Source organism: Dermochelys coriacea, chromosome 16, assembly GCF_009764565.3.
Source record: "Dermochelys coriacea isolate rDerCor1 chromosome 16, rDerCor1.pri.v4, whole genome shotgun sequence".
Taxonomy (NCBI): Eukaryota; Metazoa; Chordata; order Testudines; family Dermochelyidae; genus Dermochelys; species Dermochelys coriacea.
In genome coordinates this window covers 3,003,633-3,029,281 of record NC_050083.1, presented here as the reverse complement: position 1 = coordinate 3,029,281, position 25,649 = coordinate 3,003,633, and the positions used below count along the sequence as shown (strand labels likewise).

General features: G+C 44.8%; 1 protein-coding gene across 5 annotated transcripts in view; it reads right to left on the bottom strand.

The window, feature by feature from the left end:
• C16H9orf43 (chromosome 16 C9orf43 homolog) overlaps window positions 1-25,649 on the bottom strand; it is a 65,775-nt gene that overhangs the window by 12,658 nt on the left and 27,468 nt on the right. For 2 of the 5 annotated variants that reach the window (XM_043499018.1, XM_043499017.1), the window contains 5 exons: window positions 15,563-15,791; window positions 10,468-10,645; window positions 8,085-8,184; window positions 5,303-5,436; window positions 2,697-2,793 (listed from right to left, as the gene is read on the bottom strand). In XM_043499018.1, coding sequence (XP_043354953.1) covers window positions 2,697-2,793; window positions 5,303-5,436; window positions 8,085-8,184; window positions 10,468-10,645; window positions 15,563-15,791 — 738 coding nt within the window. Of the gene's footprint in view, window positions 1-2,696; window positions 2,794-5,302; window positions 5,437-8,084; window positions 8,185-10,467; window positions 10,646-15,562; window positions 15,792-16,243; window positions 18,221-20,156; window positions 20,182-24,277; window positions 24,825-25,649 lie in introns of those variants that run through there. The other 3 variants (XM_043499020.1, XM_043499021.1, XM_043499019.1) reach the window with 3 other exon arrangements.

Below are 25,649 nucleotides of genomic sequence, written 5' to 3'. Positions count from 1 at the left end.
CTGTCCTGTAGTAGGTGACTTCTGGGTACTCTTCTGGCTCTGTCAATCTGTTTCTTCACTTCAGCAGGTGGGTATTGAAGTTGTAAGAATGCATGATAGAGATCTTGTAGGTGTTTGTCTCTGTCTGAGGGGTTGGAGCAAATGCAGTTATATCGTAGAGCTTGGCTGTAGACAATGGATCGTGTGGTGGATCTGGATGAAAGCTAGAGGCATGTTGGTAGGAATAGCGATCTGTAGGTTTCCGATATAGGGTTGTGTTTATGTGACCATCGCTTATTAGCACTGTAGTGCCAGGATGTGGATCTCTTGTGTGGACTGGTCCCGGCTGAGGTTGATGGTGAGATGGAAATTGTTGAAATCACAGTGGAATTCCTCAAGGACTTCTTTTCCATGGGTCCAGATGATGAAGATGTCATCAATGTAGCGCAAGTAGAGTAGGGGCATTAGGGGACGAGATCCCACTGAGGGTTACCAAAAGAAACTACAGCATTTGCTCAAGAAATTCCCTGAAAAAGCACAAGAACAAATCCGCACAGATACACCCCTGAAACCCCGACCTGGGGTATTCTATCTGCTACCCAAGATCCATAAACCTGGAAATGCTGGACGCCCCATCATCTCAGGCATTGGCACCCTGACAGCAGGATTGTCTGGCTATGTAGACTCCCTCCTCAGACCCCACGCTACCAGCACTCCCAGCTATCTTCAAGACACCATTGACTTCCTGAGGAAACTACAATCCATCGGTGATCTTCCTAAAAACACCATCCCAGCCACTATGGATGTAGAAGCCTCTACACCAACATTCTACACAAAGATGGACTACAAGCCGTCAGGAACAGTATCCCCGATAATGCCACGTCTAACCTGGTGGCTGAACTTTGTGACTTTGTCCTCACCCATAACTATTTCACATTTGGAGACAATGTATACCTTCAAATCCGTGGCACTGCGATGGGTACCCGCATGGCCCCACAGAATGCCAAAATTTTAATGGCTGACTTAGAACAACGCTTCCTCAGCTCTGGTCCCCTAATGCCCCTACTCTACTTGCGGCTGAAGTGAAGAAACAGATTGACAGAGCCAGAAGAGTACCCAGAAGTCACCTACTACAGGACAGGCCCAACAAAGAAAACAACAGAACGCCACTAGCCATCACCTTCAGCCCCCAGCTAAAACCTCTCCAACACATCATCAAGGATCTACAACCTATCCTGAAGGACGACCCATCACTCTCACAGATCTTGGGAGACAGGCCAGTCCTTGCTTACAGACAGCCCCCCAACCTGAAGCAAATACTCACCAGCAACCACATACCACACAACAGAACCACTAATCCAGGAACCTATCCTTGTAACAAAGCCCGTTGCCAACTCTGTCCACATATCTATTCAGGGGACACCATCATAGGGCCTAATCACATCAGGCACACTATCAGAGGCTCGTTCACCTGCGCATCTACCAATGTGATATATGCCATCTTGTGCCAGCAATGCCCCTCTGCTATGTACATTGGTCAAACTGGACAGTCTCTACGTAAAAGAATAAATGGACACAAATCAGACGTCAAGAATTATAACATTCAAAAACCAGTCGGAGAACACTTCAATCTCTCCGGTCACTCGATTACAGACCTGAGGGTGGCTATCCTTCAACCAAAAAACTTCAAAAACAGACTCCAACGAGAGACTGCTGAATTGGAATTAATTTGCAAACTGGATACAATTAACTTAGGCTTGAATAGAGAGTGGGAGTGGATGAGTCATTACATAAAGTAAAACTATTTCCCCATGTTATTTCTCCCCCCACCCCAGCCCCCACTGTTCCTCAGACGTTCTTGTTAACAGCTGGAAATGGCCCACCTTGATTATCACCACAAAAGGTTTTCCTCCTTCCCCCCCCTGCTGCTGGTGATGGCTCATCTTAAGTGATCACTCTCCTTACAGTGTGTATGATAAAACCCATTGTTTCATGTTCTCTGTGTGTGTATATAAATCTCCCCACTGTATTTTCCACCAAATGCATCTGATGAAGTGAGCTGTAGCTCACGAAAGCTTAAGCTCAAATGAATTTGTTAGTCTCTACGGGGCCACAAGTCCTCCTTTTCTTATATGCATTATACCATCCTCTTACCTGATGGGGTAAATGCCTCTTCTACTGATTTAGGATCAAAGGCTCATCCTCCTGGCTTCTCTCACTGGGAAACATTTCTCCAGGAGAGAGGTCAGGAAGCGAGGTCAATGCGAGTTTTTAAAAAGGCAAAGTACCTGTGAAATACCATTGTGTGCAGTAAGGAGAGCTGATGAGGCACAGGGATTAGTGGGGCTTTCCTACACCCCCCACTGTCCAGCCTGTAGCCCTATCCCTGTTCGTGTCTTCATCCCAGCAGGGTGAGACATCTTTGGAATGTGGCAATGCTGCTGCTTGGTCATTTGCTGTGGAGCAACATGAAGCAATACCTCTCTTACTGGGGCTTAGTGAACGCCTGGCCTCCACAACTCTCTGTCCATCCATGAGCTGGGAATTCTATACCCCAAGGCATGTGTGTGCGATCCCTGAAAGCAAAGTTCTTAGCCCTCCTCACTCCCAGAAGGCACAAGCATTTGCCCATTTTACAGTGGTCTGTTTGCCATCCCTGCAGTATAGCACTTGGCTGGCACATGGCTAGTCTACCAGCAAACCTCCAAGAAGCTCACAATGTCAAGATCTCTTCCTTTGCTTTGCAGTTCTTTGAGGGAAAAGAGATTTTCAGAGGCAAGGTTTTTAACACATACTCTTCTTAAAGGCTTTAGTCTAAACAAATAAAAGCACAAGGAATCCAATTAATTACAGAAGTAAAATACTCATGTCATAACCCTTTATCAGACACTTCAACTCCCAGCTGACCTGAGAGGTAATAAAGCTAAATCCAGACCGACATTTGAGTAGCCAAAGTCCCTAATGCTCACCACTGCCTTTATAGGATTCCTGTATTGGATTCCCAGTTCGCTTCCTGTAGCAGTCCCATGCTGCTAGAGGCAGGACTGTTACAAATGGAGCTCTTAACAGTCAGAATGTGGGGTCAGGAGAATAATGCCTCCTGTCTCAAAGGGTGTCAGCTAGGGTGTCAGCTGGGAAGAGAAGTGTGTTAAGGGAAGTCTAATGCAGCTGTCCTTGGCCAGAAGGTTGGGAGCCAAAAGCAGAGCTTAAAGGATAGGGACCCAAAAGAAGGGGGAATTCAAAGATTCTCATGGCTGCAACAGTGAAATGAAAGATTCCCTCTCTCCCCAGTCCCAAAGTGAGAGACAACAGAATAAAACTAGCAACAAATATGTCTGAAAGGGTTAACTGGCATCATGCCTGAACAGAAGAGACCTAGTGGTGACATTGTGTGCTACAAAGGAGGGGTGTCTGGGTTTGAATTCCAGACTCTTACACTCCCTAAAATAGCTAATTTTGTGGTATTCAACTACACCTACCCACTGACCAGAAGTCAAATTCCAGCCAAATGAGAGTCTTAAGAAAAAGAGGAGAGACGAGACAAGGTGTCCAAGCCAGATTCCCTGGAGTTAAAGACCCAACTCAGTTCCCCAACATACGAAGGAGCTCCAGCCTGTGGAGAGTATACCGAGGCGGGGGAGAGGGGGTAAGGACGGCTGGTGGCTAAGTAGTACTGGGAAACTAGGGTTGGGCTGGGCTGGGCTGGGCTGACAACAATTTGAGAACCAAAAGAAACAACTACATTGGGAATCTAGCTACCGCCTTCACAGCCCAACAGGCATGAGTGGCTGGGTGGGCAGCTCCTGCACAGCCATTCCAGTCCACAGATTGTCCGAGTAGCTGCTAGGCATAAGGGACATTAGATGGGTGTATTCATGAATCCAGTGTTCCTGCCCCCACTCAATACTGCCTTCTGTACCAGCCTGGACAGAGCTTGCATGCAGGCCTTAGAGGCATTCAGGTAGTGCAGCACCCCACACATGAGACACGTGTGCCTGCAGTCTCCCCTCTACAAGACAAGTGAATTTCACCCTGGGAATTTCAGGCCACATCTACTCTAGTGATTAGTTGCACAAATATGCAAAAAGAAAAGGAGTACTTGTGGCACCTTAGAGACTAACAAATTTATTAGAGCATTAGTCTCTAAGAGCGTTAGTCTCTAAGGTGCCACAAGTACTCCTTTTCTTTTTGCGAATACAGACTAACACGGCTGCTACTCTGAAACCTACAAATATGCAAATTACACATCCCTCTCATGCATGCACCCCGATGGCTATTTTGTCTGTGTATAAGTCACTGTACCAGGCCAGGAATCTCACCCACATGGGGGTCTGTTCTTAAATCACTGACATCTTATGATGAACACAAAAGTACTATGAACATGCTTATTAATCCAACAGAAATGACTGTAAAGTAGCTCCCGAAGACTGGGGGCCAAACTCTAATAACTGACGTCAGTAACTGATATTGGAATGTGTCCTGGGCTCTTGACTAGAAAACTTGGCTGAGATTTCCAGGCCACCTAAAGCTTTAGATGCCCAGTCCTCATTAAATGTAATGGGAAATGGGCATCCAAATCCCTTAGGCAGCTATGAAAACTCAGCTCGTGTGTTAGATCCTACCCCTCTTTGCTAGAGAGAGAAAAATGGCCTGAAACTGAGGAAAAGTGATTGAGGCTAAAAACATGAGTGAGACTCACGTAGACTTACTTCTCGAGATGGATGGAGTACAGTGCAAAAGCCAGAGGGTGGCACTCACATACAGCATGTGCCTGGCAGGCTCTTCCCAGCTTCTCAAACTTCTAAAATCGAGTCTCATTTGCCATTAGTAGGACTCAAACTCATTTTTAACACAATTCTGTCCCATTTCCTTCACAGTTCACATAAATACCATTAGTTTCACAGTCTCACAGCTGAGGCTGCAGCCAGATTTTCAGGCTGCTGCCAAGGTTTGTGAGCTACAAACACCAACTACTGCTGTTGGATTATTACTGAAACCTGCTGTCCACGTGATTTTGATGCAAATGACACATTTTGCTCATCTCTGGCTTGGATGCTCCAAGCGCAGCTTCTGAACTTCTACAATACTTATCCCAGCTTTAATACAGAGGTATGACCAGCAAAGACTATATGGTTCATCTTGAGCCAAGCTGAGCGCATTGTACACAGGGATGTGGTGCCTCTGCAGGCCACACATCTGGGTAAGGGTGACTGCCATGTGTTCTGTTATATGGAAAATAGGGGCAACTATGTGACCTTCAGCTAGTCACTCTTAGGAGATGGACTCTCCCAGCGTATACTGTATTTATCACTATGGTACTTACTCTGTTACTGCTTCCATGTCAGGCCTCTGAGATTTTCTGTGTATATTTGGGACCCATTTAACAATCAAATTTCCACTGTCTGGACAGTAGTCCTGCTTGGGAGCAGCAATCTCACTGAGATCCATCACTTGGAGCTACGACATAGACATGGTATGATTAGTCACTTGTAGAGGTACTCTTCCCTGAGCCAATGCCAATGGTGCTGTGCAGTCACTGAACTACTGCAGGTGCCAAGTATTACATTCTTGTTTTCTTTCACATGAGATAACTATAAAAAAAAATGCCCAAATCACTTGTGACCATTAAAGATTCTGAGGCACTTCTCACAAGAGACAGAATGTTAATCCTGGTGGCCTAGTCAAAGTCTAAGGTAAATAATTATATTTTGCTGCCTTAAAATTCATCCTGTAATTTCACATGGAGAAATGAAATTATTCTTCATTTCCCCTCCTAAAAACTCCAGCTGTTGGGTAGCATTGCTGGAGGAAAACAGTTGCTGCATTCCATCCAAGAGGTGACTGCAGCGGATGAATGATCCTTCTAATGTCTGCAAAGTGGCTTTGGGATCCTTTGGGATGAAAGGCACTATGCAAATGAAAAGTTTTAATTATTATTAAACCTAAAAAACTAGCTAGCCAGATGCAATGTGAATGAGAGGAATCAAGTAAATGTAAGGTTCTCATAGCAATATTAAAGGGGAACTGCAAAGGAAAAGTACTTATGCCTTTTGCTCTCCTTGATGATTGCATGTCATAACTTTTCAAAAAGAAAACATGCTAAAAGCTCTGCTTGTTTTTTCGTATAAAAATATCAAATCACAGTCTCCCTGGTTTTGCTGGAAGACCCTTTTGAGAGCTGTAAAACAAGATTTGGATAGGAAAATTACAGCACCTTTCCCAGCCCTCTGTTGAAAGCCTTGCCTCAGCCATCACCTCACATGGATCAACACATGAATCAATACATTGGAAATGTTCAGAGCTGTTTAAAAGGAAGAGAGTTTGCTTAGCTGGATTTCCCAGAGCATAGTTTCAAAGTGAATAACTGCAAAGACTGCACCAACTCTCTTCTCCACCAAAAAAGTCACTGAATCAATTTCCATTATTGGATGCAAAGCAATGAACAGCAGTAGGCTTGGCAGAATTTGATTATTTTAAAAAATGTTGATGGCTTATATCAATGGGTATTTAAGCATTTTTAAATTTTGTATCAATTTCAGTTGTCACAGCTGCATAAAATTATGGGTTTTAAGAAAAAAATCAATTTTTATTGATTTTTAAATGTTCACAGTTAGAGGAAATTATGGGATGGTGAGACAATCGGGGTGGAGTTAGACGATTATTTAATGACAGTCTTTCATATTCAAAAAATTAAGGCTTTAGAAAATAAGAAAATGAGAACATAAGAATGGCCATACTGGGTCAGACCTAAGGTCCATCTAGCCCAGTATCCTGTCTTTCAACAGTGGCCAATGCCAGGTGCCTCAGAGGGAATGAACAGAACAAGGAATCATCAAGTGATCCATTCCCTGTCGCTCATTTCCAGCTTCTGGCAAACTGTGGCTAGGGACACCATCTCTGCCCATCCTGGCTAATAGCCATTGGTGGACCTATCCTCCATGAATTTATCTAGTTCTTTTTTGAACTCTGTTATAGTCTTGGCCTTCACAACATCCTCAGGCAAAGAGTTCCACAGGTTGATTGTGCTGTGTGAAAAAATACTTCCTTTTGTTTGTTTTAAACCTGCCGTCTATTAATTTCATTTGGTGACCCCTAGTCCCTGTGTTATGAGGAGTAAATAATACTTCCTTAATTACTTTCTCCACTCCAGTCATGGTTTTATAGACCTCAATCATAGTCCCCCTTAGCTGTCTCTATTCCAAGGTGAAAAATCCCAGCTTTATTAATCTCTCTGCATATGGCAGCCATTCCACAATCCTAATCATTTCTGTTGTTCTTTTCCAAGTTTTTTCCAATATATCTTTTTTAGATGGGGTGACCACATCTGCATGCAGTATTCAAGATGTGGGCGTACCATGGATTTATATAGAGCCAATATGATATTTTGTGTCTTGTTATCTATCCCTTTCTTAATGATTCCTAACATTCTGCCGCAGCACATTGAGTGGATGTTTTCAGAGAACTATCCACAGTGACTCCAAGATCTCTTTCTTGAGTGGTAACAGCTAATTTAGACCCCATCATTGTATATGTATAGTTGGGATTATGTTTTCCAATATGTATTACTTTGCATTTTTCAACATTGAATTTCATCTGTCATTTTGTTGCCCAGTCACCCCATTATTAGAGATCCTTTTGTAGCTCTTCACAGTCTGCCTGGGATTTAACTATCTTTAATAGTTTTGTATCACCTGCAACTTTTGCCACCTCACTGTTTACCCCTTTTTCCTGATCATTTATGAATTTATAACTGTTAAAACACAAAATGTCAACATCTCATGTCAAAATATACAATATAAATATCCTTAAGTCAAACTAAGTTCTCAAGCAGCATTTCCTTTCTTTCATGTTTTGTAAATATCAATTATTACTGATGAAAATATTTTTTTGTTGTGTGCGGTGAAATCGACATTTACAGACATATACCTAAATATCAGCCACACTGAGAGATGCTTCTTTTCTTTGTGCCATAACACAAGAGTGCCCAAATAGCGTCCAGCTGAGTGCCCCACTGGCAACTTACCAGAAGCTCAAAGGTTAGCCCTGAGTTCTATAAAAAGGAGATCCTTGCAACCACTCATCTTTCCCCCATTTAAATCACTCACATTTCCAACTCTATTCAAGTTGGTGAAGCTCATCTCTGTCTGTGGGATCGTGTGTGACCCTACCACTGAGTTCAGTCCTGGGAAATGAGTTCTTTCTGAACTGAAATATAGGCACAAACCAAAATCACAGTGAGAACAATACAAACTAACAGCATGCAAAGGACACTAGCTGCTATTAAGGTTGTAGTAGACAGAGCTCTGTGTGGATACAAAATTTGCATCGCATGCGATCTGCAAACATGGTCCACGGATACAAGCAGATTTGCAGGGCTCAAGTGGTGGATTCTCCATCACTGACAATTTTAAAATCAAGATTGGAGGTTTTTCTAAAAGATCTGGTCTAGGAACTATTTTGGGGAAGTTCTATGGTCTGTGTTATAAAGGAGGTCAGACTAGTGATCACAACGGTCCATTCTGGCCTTAGAATCTATTAATCTAGTATACTGAGCTTTTCCACTTCAAAGCACTTTATAGGCACAGTTAACACAACTAGCATTAATGCAATGGCAACAATGCAAGCACTCAAGATGTTCAGGAAATTCAGTTACAGTGGACAGCTCCTCCTTTACTGTCCATCTTGGTGCAGCTGCCTTGCGTTCTCTTTTGTATATCATACAAGAAATTCCACCCATCTAGTAGAATTTCAGGGTTTTACGATCCCTCTCAACAGGTAGAGCAGTTTGCCATGATGCTCTGAGAAGCACTAAAACTTTGGATTGATATAAACTCTGGATGGCTAACGTGATCTAAACTTTGATGCTGAAACAGCTGCATTTGGAGGCCTTGGTCACAGTTTGGCTAAGTTTAGAAGGCCTCAGTTAAGGAGGACAGTGTTCGGGAGGGCCAAGCCAGCTCATTCCAGATCAAGAACCTTGCAGATGACACTGGAAATTATCTTCCTTCCTGGGTGTTTTTTTCCCCCACTTTCTGAAAGGAGAAAGGAAATCCATGGAAAAATAAGGGTTAACCTTGCCCTGAGCTTGACAGGGGAAGCATTCAAAAATTAGTAAATGCCAGGGTAAGGGTGAAAATTCCAATTTTAAAAGGGATGTAACCAAATTTAAACAAATTGTACTTTATTTCGGTCATTAAAACGAAAAGGAAATGAGCAAGAACAAAGATGAACAACAGAGCAGAGGGGCAAGGATGAGGCTTTATTGTATTTTTTTTTTTTAAAATACCACTAACAAATCATGAACAGCAGGTAACCCACACTTACACAGAATAGCTCTGTTCCTCTCAAGTGGCTGGGTTGCTCATAGGGATTTAAGAGTTTGCCACTGGCTTTGAACTAGCAAAGCTGGCTCTTTAGCTCACACAGCAGAGACTAAGACTTTTAGATCAAGAGGTTTGACCCTGCTGCCAACAACCTACCAAGGGGCATCATCTTACAGACACAACATGGAACTAATGAGACACATGCCCACAATCACTTAACATGAACAGAGATGGCAGAAATGGGTGTAAAGTGATACCTTACTCCACTGCTATTCGTAGTGGAGTAAGGTACTACTCATCATGAGAAAAGGTGACAGAACCGGGTCTTGGGCATTGCTCCTGTGAGTAGTTACCCACATGCTTAACTTTACACAGTCAAGTACTCTCAATACATAAAGTTTAGCATGTACAGATCAAGGGCTTGGATTGTATGTGTATCCCTTTTCCACACCTTTCAATTTGTTTGTTTGTTTTTTTGGTCTACATTGTAAGCTCTTTGTGTTAGGGACTGTGGATTTCTGTGGATTTGGGCAGTGCCTAGCACAATGGGGACCTGGCACTGATATGAACAATATGAATATTTAATAACTATGTATTCTATATTCTAGAGAAGCAATCTGATCTTTTAAATACATTTATTTCTTAAGCCCTGATCGTACAAACTAATGCATGCGCTTAATATTGAAATCAGTGGGTCCACTCACATGAGTAAAGTTCAGCATATGTGTAATTATTTGCAGAATTGGGGCCATAAGTGCTAACAGTTTTCTCTGCAATGTATAAAACACAGAAGGTGACATGCTCCATGCCCTATGGCAATTGCAATCTCTAAAACATTAATATTCTTCTCAGCCTCTATGAGAAAAACAAGGGTGCCATCATTCTGCTAGGTTTCAGAGTAGCAGCTGTGTTAGTCTATATTCGCAAAAAGAAAAGCAGTACTTGTGGCACCTTAGAGACTAACAAATTTATTAGAGCATAAGCTTTCGTGAGCTACAGCTCACTTCATCGGATGCATCTGATGAAGTGAGCTGTAGCTCACGAAAGCTTATGCTCTAATAAATTTGTTAGTCTCTAAAGTATCATTCTGCTACAGACTCTTAGTCCTGGGAATACTGACAACCTTCAAAAGTCATCCAGAGATTGGAGCTCAGCAGCAATTCACCTGACTTCAGAATTTCGGTCAGAGAAGTCATAGACTGAAGTTTCATACAGAGAAGGAGAGAAAGAGGTCTCAAGTCCAGTGAAGGTGGAAATAGTTCTGTTACAATTGAAACATCTGATCCTTCCTTGAGGAGAGCAATTGCTGGGGAAGTTTATAATCTTCAGTGTTGGTAATTCATCTAAAAATTAAAAGCAAAGACACTGTGAACACTGAGGACCTGATGTTACAGAATACTACAGTTAAAGGAACCATTTAGCTCGAACTACATCTTGTCCATTTTAGATATTATTACAGCCTTGTTGGTGTCCTGTTAGCCCAGTTTATTAGTAACTAATTATAATTAATCCTCTGCCTTCCCTAGTGGCTTTCATCAAAGGATCTCAAAATACATTACAAACAATAGTTAATTAAGCTTCACAACCCTACCAACTCCCAGACCAGAAAGGTAAGGAACATGTCAGTCTCACTTAACCCACCACCCAAGTGCAGCAACCTCTGCAGCTATTTAACAGTGCAGAGCAATAATAAAGTATTGAGAGGATTTGAAGAATAATACAAATCTAATTGCAGGGGGAACTTTTAGGGATGTTGAATTTCATTGCCTCGTTGGAATTTGGCCGAGACATCAAGTTTAATATCTCCTTCTTACAGAGAAAGAGTCAGAGGAGCTTTAATAAGCACAAGTGGTCAAGACCTCTGTTTTATCTCTCATGTGAAAGACATCCCAAAAACCATAGCGGGGCACTGGTTCAGTACTGACTCTAAGGGGAAAATGCCAACACTGAATCCAACAGCACTTTCTGCTGCACCTGAAGCTTTAGATATCTCTTACCCGGTCTTGTCTAATTGAGAACATGCATGCAATCTGTTAGAAAACATGTTAACTAACACATTTTAACTAGAATGCTGTTAAACATGATTTCAGCCTTAGTGGCTTTGTCTTCATTGCAAAAACAATGTGTGTTTTTGCATCAAGATAGCTGCCCTGATGTAAAATCCTAGCAGAGACAAAATGGAGGTAGTTTTTACCTCAGTATAGCTCATGGGACGGCAAACTTTTTGTCCTGAGAGCCACATCGGGTGTCCAAAATTGTATGGAGAGCCGGTTAGGGGAGGCTGTGTCTCCCCAAACAGCCAGGTGTGGCCCAGCACCCACCTCCTATACGACCCCCCCCGCTTCTTGCCCCTGACGGCTCCCCCAAGACTGCTGCACCAACCAACCCCCCCCCCGTCTCCTGATGGCCTCCTGGGGATTCCTACCCCATCCACCACACCCTGCTCCCTGTCCCCTGACCACCCCTGGACCTCCCTCCCCTGACTGCTCCCTGCCGCCCCATCCAACCCCCCCTCTTATTCCTGACTTGCCCCCCGGGATCCCTGCCCCATCCAACCCCTCTGTTCCCCGCCCTCTGACCATCCCGACCCTTATCCACTCCTCCGCCCCCTGACCACCTCTCCCAACTCCCCTGCCCTCTATCCAACCCCTCCTGCCCCCTTACCATGCTGTCTGGAGCATTGGTGGCGCTACAGCCACTCTGCTCAGAGCACAGCGTCAGGCTGCGGCTCTGCAACTGCGCTGCCCAGCTGCTCAGGGCATTGCATCGGCAGCATGGTGCACTGAGGCTGAGGGGAAGGGGGAACAGCAGGGGAGGGGCCAGGGACTAGCCTTCCGGGCTAGGAGCTCAGGGGCCAGGCGGGAGGGTCCCACAGGCCAGATGTGGCCCACGGGCCGTAGTTTGCCCACCTGTGGTGTAGCTAGTGGAGGTCAATTCCAGGATGGGGCAGGCAGTGGTACAGGGACAATAAGTGAGGTATACATGTGAACCATGAGCAAGATCAGTAACTTGAGTATATTCATAATATATTCTAAGTATAAATATATTTCATATACATATTTAAAACTGGCAGGCAATGCAAGGAAAGATAGAAGAGCTGGAGGGTTTTCCTTCTGAGCTGGTAGCCTGAGTCTCTTGGAATGTGCCTTCATTAGGAAAAAAGTGTATTCTTAACATAAAGGTGAAATACTAGTGACGAGAAGGCAGTTTGTACATGAGTTAGCCGGTGGAGTTAAAGACTGAGCTCTCCCTGTAAAATAGGCAGGTGACACAAAATATTGGCAAAATGATAAATATGAGGAGAACCGGGCAGTCAGACAGAGCAATCTGGATCACTTAGTAAGATGGGCTCATTCAAACAAAGTATATTTTAACACGGTCATACATGTAAGAAGAATGCAGGCCATACTTACAGAACTGGAGGGTGTCCTGGATAGGAGTGATTCTGAAAAGGATTTACGGGTCAGTGTGGACAAAAACCTCAACATAACCACCCAGTGTGATGCTGTGGCAAAAAGGGCTAATGCGATCCTCAGATGTATAAAGAGGGGAGTACGAGTAGGGAGGTGATTTTACCTCTGTACACAGCACTGAGGACACCAATACTGGAATACTGTGTCCAGTTCTGGAATCCACAATTTTAAAAGGATGCTGAAAAACTGCTGAGCAGAAAAGAGCCACAAAAATAATCTGAGAGCTGGAAAAAATGTCTTGCATGAGAAACTTATTGAGCTCAATCTGTTTAGTTTGCCAATAAGAAGACTGAGAGGTGACTTGATTACAGTGTATAAGTGTCTTCATAGACAGAAAATACCAAGTACTAAAGCAGTGGTCCCCAAACTTTTCATGGTCGTGCCCACCCCTATCTGTATTCACCCCAGAGGTCCCCCTAATGTTCCTCCACAGACCCCTAGTGGGGCATGCCCCACAGTTTGGGGACCTCTGTACTAAAGACAGGTTTCAGAGTAGCAGCCGTGTTAGACTGTAGCTGCAAAAAGAACAGGAGGACTTGTGGCACCTTAGAGACTAACAAATTTATTAGAGCATAAGCTTTCGTGGGCTACAGCCCACTTCATTGGATGCATAGAATGGAACATATAGTAAGAAGATATATATAGATATAGATATAGATATATATACATACAGATAAGTTGGAAGTTGCCATACAAACTGTGAGAGGCTAATTAGTTAAGATGAGCTATTATCAGCAGGAGAAAAAAAAAACTTTTGTAGTGATAATCAAGATGGTCCATTTAGACAGTTGACAAGGTGTCCAACGAGAAACTGCTGAGCTTGAATTAATATGCAAACTAGATACCATTAACTTGGGTTTGAATAGAGACTGGGAGTGGCTGGGTTATTACACATATTAAATCTATTCCCTTAAATTAAGTATCCTCACACCTTCTTGCCAACTGTCTAAATGGGCCATCTTGATTATCACTATAAGTTTTTTTCTCCTGCTGATAATAGCTCATCTTAACTAATTAGCCTTTCACAGTTTTACTATATGTTCCATTCTATGCATCCGATGAAGTGGGCTATAGCCCATGCAAGCTTATGCTCTAATAAATTTGTTAGTCTCTAAGGTGCCACAAGTACTCCTTTCTGTACTAAAGGATTCTTTAATCTAGCAGAGAAAGGCATAACAAGAACCAATGGCTGTAAATTTAAATCAGACAAATTCAAATTAGAAATTAGGCACACACATTTAACATTGAGGGTGATCGGAACAAACTACCAAGAGAAGTCATGGATTCTCTATCTCTGTATCTTGATGTCTTCAAATCAAGACTTAAATGCCTTTCTGGAAAATATGCTTTAGTCAAACACAAATTATTGGGTTCAACATAAGGATGACAGTGAAATTTTCTGGTAAGTGTTATGAAGGCGGACACAGTAGATGATACAATGGTCCTTTCTAGCTTTAAAAACAAACAAACTATGAATGGTTCGGTCACAGAGGCCCCCTTGAGACTATCACATGATGTGTTGAGACTACCTCTGAGCCCATTTTCCCTGCCAGCTTGGGACTTCAGAACCCTGTCTTGTTGAGCCAGATACACTAACCTGCTGCAATACAGACCCAGGGTTTGAACCACATCCCCAAAGCTGCAGACTTTAACCAAAAACCTGCTCAACAGGTCACCTATCTCCAGCACCCAGACACCCAGTTCCTAATGGGATCCAAACCCCAAGTACATCTGTTTTACTCTGTATAAAGCTTATACAGGGTAAACTCAAATTGTTCACCCTCTGTAACACTGATAGAAAAATATGCACAGCTGTTTGCTCCCCCAGGTATTAATCACTTACTCTGGGTTAATTAATAAACAAAAGTGATTTTATTAAGTATAAAAAGTAGGATTTAAGTGGTTTCAATTAATAACAGACAGAACAAAGTAAGTTACCAAGCAAAATAAAACAAAACACACAAGTCTAAGCCTAATACATTAAGAAACTGATTACACATGAAATCTCACCCTCAGAGATGTTCCAATAAGCTTCTTTCACAGACTGGACTCCTTCCTAGTCTGGGCCCAAGCCTTTCCCCGGTACAATCCTTGTTAGTTCCAGCTCAGGTGGTAATTAGGGGATTTCTTCATGACTGGCCCCCTTTGTTCTATTCCACCACCTTTTATAGCTTTGGCACAAGGCAGGAATCCTTTGTTTCCCTCTGGATTCCCACCCCTCCTTCTAAATGGAAAAGCACCGGATTAAAGATGGATTCCAGTTCAGGTAACATGATCACATATCTGGTGAGCCCCCCTCCATTCCTTCAGGACTGGCCCGCACATATGCAGTGGAGACTTTCAGGTAAACAGAGCCATCTACAGTCAATTGTCCTAGACAATGGGAGCCATCAAGATTCTAAACCACCATTAATGGCTCACACTTTGCATAATTACAATAGGACCTCATAGTTATACTTCATATTTCTAGTTTTAGATACAAGAATGATACATACATACAAATAGGATGAGCACACTGAGTAGATCACAAGCTTTGTAATGATACCTTACAAGAGACCTTTTGCATAAAGCATACTCCAGTTACATCATAGCCACACTTATAAACGTATTTTTATTAAACATATGGAGTGCAATGTCACAGAATAGTCTTTAACTTGACCTGCTAACTTGTGTGAAAACTACAAACTGCCTTGATTGTGCTAGGATTGTCCCTGAAGTTGGCTAACTTGAGTTCAGAATAAATCTTTTTCCTCCTAAAAAAGACAGGGCCTTGGTCACTGGTTTTACCTTTGCTTTCCGAAGAAGAAGCCCTGCAGAGTGAGTCAAAGTTTCTTAAACGGACCCGAGGATGTCCCTGTTCAATCCTCCTTATAGTGTCCCAGCACTGTGGATGTTGGCAAACAGCCATGTCACAGATGGTTTCATCCCACTGGCTGTCATCTGCAGTCACCATCTTTGCAACCGCCCAGACATTAGTGAATAGCAGTAAAATGGCAATACTGTACGTCTGAATACTCTGCAAAAAACAGAAGAATTGAGCACAGTTAGAAATGTTAAGAACAAGAATAATCTACATTTCCATAAAATAACAGCACAAGAAGTGGTCATAATTTCCCACTTATATCCTGGGTTGTCTTCATATGCACCCACTCTAGGGACTGATTGGGATAGTTTGGCGACTGTGGTGAGCCCTCTGCCAGAGGGTCTCCCAAGGTCAGACTGTAACTCACATTAGGTCTGACACATTTATTACCCCCAACACACTGTTGTCATAATATGCATTTAAAAGGTATTGTGTAAGGTATCACATGTACACTGGTAACATGCTGGTCCCAAACATCACTGCATGATGTCTGAATGGTTTGCATACAAAGAGTTATATATAAGTGCTAGGAATAAGTTATTAAAATGTGCTTGGGAGGTAGTGCATAAACTCAGACTGCCCGAGACAAAGGAACATGCATTTACCTGTATCAGCAGCTTGATTACAGGCAGAGGGCAATGAAAGTATATTTACATATACAGCAAACAGAGTCATCAAGCTAATAAATAGAGGAAGAGACAATTTAATGATCACACCAGGGGAGAGAATCAGCACCCCAGGAAGCTTCCCTTGAGATAGACACAATAGACTTTGGGAATTATAAAGGTGTGGTTAGATGTTGATAGATGTTTGGCTGTGTGTGTTTGTTCTCTATGTGTGCCGCTCCAGCCCTGATCAGACAGCTGGCATGGCAGACCTCGAGCGAACCATGCAATGACCACAAGATTCGTTAAGGGACAAAAGCACCCAGCTAAGTTTATTGTCAACAAAGCATGGTACTAGTATCCCGCAGACTCTACCGGACCATTAATACATGTATGCCTGTAGCAATGGACCAGCTCAGTGAACAGTGGGACTTTCTGTTCCTCTCTAAGGCTAGACAAAGATACTCCCTCTGAAATAAATTTTTATACCCCAATACGAACAAGTTAGTACTGCCCCTTTGACGTAATTAGTTACTGCCCCCTGACATCGCTAATTATTATCCATCATCTTGTACATGTTGGTTTGATCAAAACATCTCTATTACGTATTGTTATTCTGACCTAATGTTTTAGGAGGGGTCACTGTTCCTGTTATCCTTGGGAAACGTTTTTGTATCATCCTTGATACTGGGATGTTTTGGTACCACTTGATATTAGGAAGTGTTTACATGAGCACTCTGTGACTAGCACTTCTTCAGAATGTGTATTTTTGCAATATCAGCCCTGTTTCTGCCAAATTCTGTAAGCAGGTTTTGACTCATACCAGGTTTCTGATACAAAGACTTATATCTTAGGCTCTCTTCCTACTACAAAGGGGAGCAAAAAGGCATTTTAGTTATCCATCACTGAGGGGACATGGGGAACTGCACCCTCTGAGCCTCTGAAAAGTGGATGCTCCTATCTGAATGGCTGGAGTTGCTACTAGTTTGATGTAAGTGAGAAACCTACTTGGGCAAAGATTGTAACATGCTAAAATTAAATTGTAGTCACTAGCAAGCCTGTTTTGTTTTGTTTGTAACCATACCTGTCTCTTTTCCTCTTCCTTTGTATCACTTCAATCTCTGGTCTTTGTTGTTAAACTTATGCTTAGTTTTACTAAAAACCATCACAGTGCTATTATATTGAAATATAGAGTGAGTCCTCAGCTAGCCTTACAGACTGGTGTGCGCACTGTCTCTTTGGAGGCAGCATATTTAATAGTTTCTATGAGTGTCCTATGAAAGGGACTGAAAACTACAGAGAGACAGGGGAACTCAGGATCACCGACGGTGTTCCCTTTAATTTTTCCTAATTTTTTTTAGGGTGCAGTGGGGCTCCCTGGGGCTACGATGGGGAGAGAGGACTCCCCCCCGCAGCTCTCTCTCCCAGCAGCAGCATCAGCGCTGGGGGGGAGAGGAACCTCTTCTCTGGCTGTGGCAGGTCCAGGCCAGGCTGGGTTGGGGCTGGGGCACCTCTTCCCCGGCGGCGGCAGGTTTGGGGCTGGGCTGGGTCGGGGTGCCTGTCCCCCAGCCACAGCAGGTTTGGGGCTGGATCAGGGAAATGTTACCTACCAGCTCTGTGTTCTTGGGGAACCAGGAAGCAGTACCCAGCCTGATTCATGAAAGACCTTCCCCCTCCACCCCCGCCTCTGCTTGAACCAAAACTGATCAGAAAAAGACTTATAAAAAGCAATGAAAAGGCAGTGGGAGATACACCTAAACCCCTGGGATAAAGAGTGACAGGATTAAGGAAACTCCCCCACCTCATTTGCATGGAAAATGGGACAAGGAGGAATCTCCATTAGCATAAAGAACGGAGAACAGAGATTCCAAGGCAAGAACCACACCAAACTCTGGGATCAGAAAAGCAGGGAAGCACTGCATGATGGGGGATCTCTGCTCCAGATGTTAATGAACCTACGCCTGCACACACCCAGCTCAATAGTTATCAGACCAATTCTAGTAATAAATCCTTTATTGGTATCCAAAATAGTGAAGCTCCCTTATTGCACTGTGTTCCTTGGAGGGAGCTCACTGACCATAGCCAGGAATGATAAGCTCCCATTGTCTAGCCTGAACAAAACAACTTTGGGATACTCCCTTGAGCCATCAGTTTACACAAACAAATCTAGTGTTCTCCCTTTTGTTGTTTCTCTACAAAAATCCCGACCCATGTAAGTGCTCTGATGCCTGGATCCAAAATCTGCATCAGGTCCATTGGGACTTCATCTTCTCCTGCCTGATCATGATGGGGGTTCTGACCTGTCCCTCAGCTACCACCACCACCTGGGACTCCTGATCGATTCCAGCTTCACGAGTGTGAGTGGTGAGAACCCAGCTCTCTCTCTCTCTAGATACAGCCTTCTGACCTGATTTGCATGATCAGTTATAGTTTTCTAAACCTGACTTTTATAATCAAGTAGAGAGAGGGAGTAGAGATGTGCTGAACCAGGGACATACAAGGGTGGAAGACTGAAAGTGCTGCTCGACCCAGCCTGCTCAGGCGTACTGTGTTCTGGTGCCGTGCTCATAGCATATGACCCAGCCTGCTGAATCCAGGGACATATAAGGGGTCAGGTTGGGAGCACTGATTAACCCGGACCTCTCAGACGCATGCTGTTAATGTGTGCGTGTTTGCCTGTTTCTGGGACTGGAAGAACCCAGCCCTGGGGAACTTAGATCCTGCAAGATCGCTCCTTTGGGATGGAACTTGCAGCAGGGAGAAGTGGAGAATACAATATGAGAACACAAGAAATACATTGATAGAAGTACAGAAACCTTTCTCTCCCCATCCCAGAAGAGGAACCCTAATAAATGAGCATACCACAAAGTAATGGGCAAAGCTAGTAACAGGAGGGGCACCTGTCCCCTGGCTACGGCAGGTTCTGGGCTGGGCTGGGCCAGGGGAGGGGAGCCTGTCCCCTGGCCACAGCACGTTCGGGACTGGGTTGGGTCAGGGCTGGGGAGGGGCGTCGTGGCAGGTTTGGGGCTTGGAGAGAGGCCTCTCTCCCCACTGCAGCCCTGAGCGTCTGTGCAGCACTTAATATGCACTGCGCAACTTAGATCAACTGATTGTTACCTGCAAGGTACGATTACAACTAACAGAATCTCAAGGAGTTTGCTGGTGAAGCAGACAGACTGGTGTGCCAGTGAGCTGACACAGTCTAATTGTCCAGCAAAGCTGACTCTTGCTAAGGCTGAGGGGCAATACAGTGGCTTACAGTTCTGGGTGTCCTAGGCAAAACATCACAGTGACCTGCCACTTCACCTGAGTAATTGCATGTTGTGCGCCTTCTGGTTATGAAAGTAACTTTACAAATGGGAACAGAGTGTAAGCCAGTAGTTCTCAAACTTTTCTCCTAGTGACCCCTTTCACACAGCAAGCTTCTGAATGCAACCCCCCTTATAAATATAAAAAAAAAAGTTTTTAATTTAACACTATTATAAATGCTGGAGATGAAGCGGGATTTGGGGGTAGAGGCTGACAGCTCATGAGCCCCCATGTAATAACCTCATAGCCCCCAGTTTGAGAACCACTTTTGTACCCAATTTAGAGACCGCTGCTTTAGGCCTGGTCTACCATGGGTTTTTTCCACCAGTGTATCCACACTGCTGTAGCTGCACATGTGCAAAACCCTAGTTTAAGTGTAACACACCAGCATAAGAAGTGACTTCAATTAGTCAATACAGGGTACGCTTCACTGCTGCAGTGACTCTGCACCTATATCGGTATAGCTACACTGGTGCAAGATACACCGAGTATGGACAGGCAAACAGCCTGAAACAACAGCTCAGGGATGCACCTCATGAGGGCAGATTCACACCTTTAAAATTTATTAACTGGCTATAGGGCATTTCAAATGCTGTTAGCTTACACTTTTATTTAGCTAAGATTCGTGATGTGACGGAGAGACTGCCGAGACTCATCAAGCCCTCGGATCGCTACCCCTTCCTGCTTCTCCACGTGGGCACCAATGATACTGCCAAGAATGACCTTGAGCGGATCACTGCGGACTACGTGGCTCTGGGAAGAAGGATAAAGGAGTTGGAGGCGCAAGTGGTGTTCTCGTCCATCCTCCCCGTGGAAGGAAAAGGCCTGGGTAGGGACCGTCGAATCGTGGAGGTCAACGAATGGCTACGCAGGTGGTGTCGGAGAGAAGGCTTTGGATTCTTTGACCATGGGATGGTGTTCCATGAAGGAGGAGTGCTGGGCGGAGACGGGCTCCATCTTACGAAGAGAGGGAAGAACATCTTTGCCAGCAGGCTGGCTAACCTAGTGAGGAGGGCTTTAAACTAGGTTCACCGGGGGAAGGAGACCAAAGCCCTGAGGTAAGTGGGAAAGCGGGATACCGGGAGGAAGCACAGGCAGGAAGGTCTGTGAGGGGAGGGCTCCTGCCTCATACTGGGAATGAGGGGCGATCAACAGGTTATCTCAAGTGCTTATATACAAATGCACAAAGCCTTGGAAACAAGCAGGGAGAACTGGAGGTCCTGGTGATGTCAAGGAATTATGACGTGATTGGAATAACAGAGACTTGGTGGGATAACTCACATGACTGGAGTACAGTCATGGATGGTTATAAACTGTTCAGGAAGGACAGGCAGGGCAGAAAAGGTGGGGGAGTAGCACTGTATGTAAGGGAGCAGTATGACTGCTCAGAGCTCCGGTACGAAACTGTGGAAAAACCTGAGTGTCTCTGGATTAAGTTTAGAAGTGTGTGCAACAAGAGTGATGTCATGGTGGGAGTCTGCTATAGACCACCGGACCAGGGGGATGAGGTGGATGAGGCTTTCTTCCGGCAACTCACGGAAGCTACTAGATCGCATGCCCTGATTCTCATGGGTGACTTTAATTTTCCTGATATCTGCTGGGAGAGCAATACAGCGGTGCATAGACAATCCAGGAAGTTTTGGAAAGCGTAGGGGACAATTTCCTGGTGCAAGTGCTAGGGGAGCCAACTAGGGGGAGCGCTTTTCTTGACCTGCTGCTCACAAACCGGGTAGAATTAGTGGGGGAAGCAAAAGTGGATGGGAATCTGGGAGGCAGTGACCATGAGTTGGTTGAGTTCAGGATCCTGACGCAGGGAAGAAAGGTAAGCAGCAGGATACGGACCCTGGACTTCAGGAAAGCAGACTTTGACTCCCTCAGGGAACAGATGGCCAGGATCCCCTGGGGGACTAACATGAAAGGGAAGGGAGTCCAGGAGAGCTGGCTGTATTTCAAGGAATCCCTGTTGAGGTTACAGGGACAAACCATCCCGATGAGTCGAAAGAATAGTAAATATGGCAGGCGACCAGCTTGGCTTAATGGTGAAATCCTAGCGGATCTTAAACATAAAAAAGAAGCTTACAAGAAGTGGAAGGTTGGACATATGACCAGGGAAGAGTATAAAAATATTGCTCGGGCATGTAGGAAAGATATCAGGAGGGCCAAATCGCACCTGGAGCTGCAGCTAGCAAGAGATGTCAAGAGTAACAAGAAGGGTTTCTTCAGGTATGTTGGCAACAAGAAGAAAGCCAAGGAAAGTGTGGGCCCCTTACTGAATGAGGGAGGCAAGCTAGTGACAGAGGATGTGGAAAAAGCTAATGTACTCAATGCTTTTTTTGCCTCTGTTTTCACTAACAAGGTCAGCTCCCAGACTGCTGTGCTGGGCATCACAAAATGGGGAAGAGATGGCCAGCCCTCTGTAGAGATAGAGGTGGTTAGGGACTATTTAGAAAAGCTGGACGTGCACAAGTCCATGGGGCCGGACGAATTGCATCCGAGAGTGCTGAGGGAATTGGCGGCTGTGATTGCAGAGCCCTTGGCCATTATCTTTGAAAACTCGTGGCGAACGGGGGAAGTCCCGGATGACTGGAAAAAGGCTAATGTAGTGCCCATCTTTAAAAAAGGGAAGAAGGAGGATCCTGGGAACTACAGGCCGGTCAGCCTCACCTCAGTCCCTGGAAAAATCATGGAGCAGGTCCTCAAAGAATCAATCCTGAAGCACTTAGAGGAGAGGAAAGTGATCAGGAACAGTCAGCATGGATTCACCAAGGGAAGGTCATGCCTGACTAATCTAATCGCCTTTTATGATGAGATTACTGGTTCTGTGGATGAAGGGAAAGCAGTGGATGTATTGTTTCTTGACTTTAGCAAAGCTTTTGACACGGTCTCCCACAGCATTCTTGTCAGCAAGTTAAGGAAGTATGGGCTGGATGAATGCACTATAAGGTGGGTAGAAAGCTGGCTAGATTGTCGGGCTCAACGGGTAGTGATCAATGGCTCCATGTCTAGTTGGCAGCCGGTGTCAAGTGGAGTGCCCCAGGGGTCGGTCCTGGGGCCCGTTTTGTTCAATATCTTCATAAATGATCTGGAGGATGGTGTGGATTGCACTCTCAGCAAATTTGCGGATGATACTAAACTGGGAGGAGTGGTAGATACGCTGGAGGGGAGGGATAGGATACAGAAGGACCTAGACAAATTGGAAGATTGGGCCAAAAGAAATCTAATGAGGTTCAATAAGGATAAGTGCAGGGTCCTGCACTTAGGATGGAAGAATCCAATGCACCGCTACAGACTAGGGACCGAATGGCTCGGCAGCAGTTCTGCGGAAAAGGACCTAGGGGTGACAGTGGACGAGAAGCTGGATATGAGTCAGCAGTGTGCCCTTGTTGCCAAGAAGGCCAATGGCATTTTGGGATGTATAAGTAGGGGCATAGCGAGCAGATCGAGGGACGTGATCGTTCCCCTCTATTCGACACTGGTGAGGCCTCATCTGGAGTACTGTGTCCAGTTTTGGGCCCCACACTACAAGAAGGATGTGGATAAATTGGAAAGAGTACAGCGAAGGGCAACAAAAATGATTGGGGGTCTAGAGCACATGACTTATGAGGAGAGGCTGAGGGAGCTGGGATTGTTTAGTCTGCAGAAGAGAAGAATGAGGGGGGATTTGATAGCTGCTTTCAACTACCTGAAAGGGGGTTTCAAAGAGGATGGCTCTAGACTGTTCTCAATGGTAGCAGATGACAGAACGAGGAGTAATGGTCTCAAGTTGCAATGGGGGAGGTTTAGATTGGATATTAGGAAAAACTTTTTCACTAAGAGGGTGGTGAAACACTGGAATGCGTTACCTAGGGAGGTGGTAGAATCTCCTTCCTTAGAGGTTTTTAAGGTCAGGCTTGACAAAGCCCTGGCTAGGATGATTTAACTGGGACTTGGTCCTGCTTTGAGCAGGGGGTTTGGACTAGATGACCTTCTGGGGTCCCTTCCAACCCTGATATTCTATGATTCTATGATTCTATTTAAAAATAAACAAACAAAAACCAATCATCTTTTTTCACCTTCCAGACAGGACCTCGGTTAACTATTTCACTGCTGATCAAAGCATGTAAGAAAGAATAGATACAATTATGTTATGAAGATCTCTACAATCTGCTGTGAGAGATGCCTAGTAATGGTATCATGAGTTGGTGGAGTTTGGGCTGTGGTTACAGTCTGAGATAGTACCACTACTGTTTCTATTCAGATTAACAGAGAGTGATCACACAGAATGCAGCCTCTCCCTCTGAGAAAATAAATCAATCAAAATGACTTCTGCTAAATCCTCTTGACCACATAGGATGGAATTAGAATCAACACCTTGGAATCAGTCAAAACCAACCAACCCAGCTCAAAATTAAAAAAAAAAAGGAAAGTAAAATTTGCTACAACATTTTCAGTCTTCTCAATAGCAAAAAACGCCCCACAGTATTGTGCCAACAATATTCATAAAAGTGCTGCAAATGTCACTAATATTGAAAACAGCCAGATTTCTATGGAGAAAAGCTCTAGTGACAGTTTACCCACCTCTAAATGTCTCCTTTGACAAAAAGAACTAAAGGAACTAAATACTTCCTCCAACCCACCCTCTCAATCCGAGTTTACACACTTTGTTTAGGGTGATTGAAATGGGTGTAAACTAGTGGGATGAAATTAAATGAAGGAAAATTTAGACTAGATATCAACAATAATTACTTGTTAGTCGCTTCTATTTGGCCACAGCACAATCTCTCACAGGATATGGTGGAGGCTCTGTCATTTGAATAATTAAAAAAAATGAGTGTGGACAAAGCATTCAGGGCATGGACTACATGTATCCTAACAAGTCTTTTCCATCTGCAGTTCTGTTCATTAAGCATCCTTTAAAAGACCCTCACAAGGGAGGGAGGTGAAGTTTTTCTGCTGTAGTAAGGACTACACTAAGGACCAGAAGACATTTACGCAGCCACTTCAAACTAGGGTTTTCAGTACAATTTAGTTTAGTCTTTAATTAAAAGTCATCCATAAATTTGCCATGTCTTGCTGAGGAGACTGAAATGTATGGGGGTTGGGGTCTTTGGAGAGGTGCTGATGTTCTGTTCATTTTTTGCTGATTAGTGAGGCCTAGCCCCATGCAAAGTATGAAAATTCAGCCCTCACTGTGGCCTGCTTCTCACAGGTCAGTTGACAGGATAATGGGAGAGGTCCTTAGTTCTGTTCAGGAATAAACAGGTTCCAGTGCAGCAGCATCACACCACCCAGCTCTTACACTGCCATGTGATGGGGATTCCAGAGACGATTATGCAAAAAAGCACCTGGGATGAGGTGTAAAGGCACTGGATCATCTCGCTGAGTAAAAACAGATGGGGCTGAGCTCAGGTATTGGGGGGGGGGGAGGGCAAACTTTTTGGCTTGTGGGCCACATCAGGTTTCCAAAATTGTATGGAGGGCTGGTTAGAGGAGGCTGTGTGTCCCCAAACAGCCAGGCATGGCCCGGCCCCCACCTCCTGTCTGACCTCCCCACTTCTTGCCCCCAGGGATTCCTGCACCATCCAAACCCCCTGTCCCCTGATGGCTCCACCCGAGATTCCTACCCCATCCACCACCCCCTGCTCCCTGTCCCTCACCACCCCCGGACTCCTCCCTGTTGCCCCATTCAAGCCCCCCCCCTCATTCCTGACGATCCCCCAGGACCCCTGCCCCATCCAACCCCCCTGTTCCCCACCCTCTGATCGCCCCAACCCCTATCCACGCCCCTGCCCCCTGACCACCTCCCCCGCTTTCTATCCAACCCCCCTGCTCCCCGCCCCCTTACCGCGCCACCCAGAGCACCGGCTCAGGCCACAGCTCTGCAACTGCCCTAACCGGCTGCCCAGCGCGTTGCCGGGCGGCACGGGAGACCAGGGGCCGGGCAGGAGGGTCCCGCGCACCATCGTTTGCCCACCTCTGTATTAGAAGCATAGCCTCCACCAGCCTCCACCCTCCCTCCACCAACTCCTGGGCACGTAGAGGGAAGGGGCAGCAACACGGACGCGCAGCTGGGAAAGCGAGGAACCAGAAAACATGACAGCACTGAAGAACCCCCCCC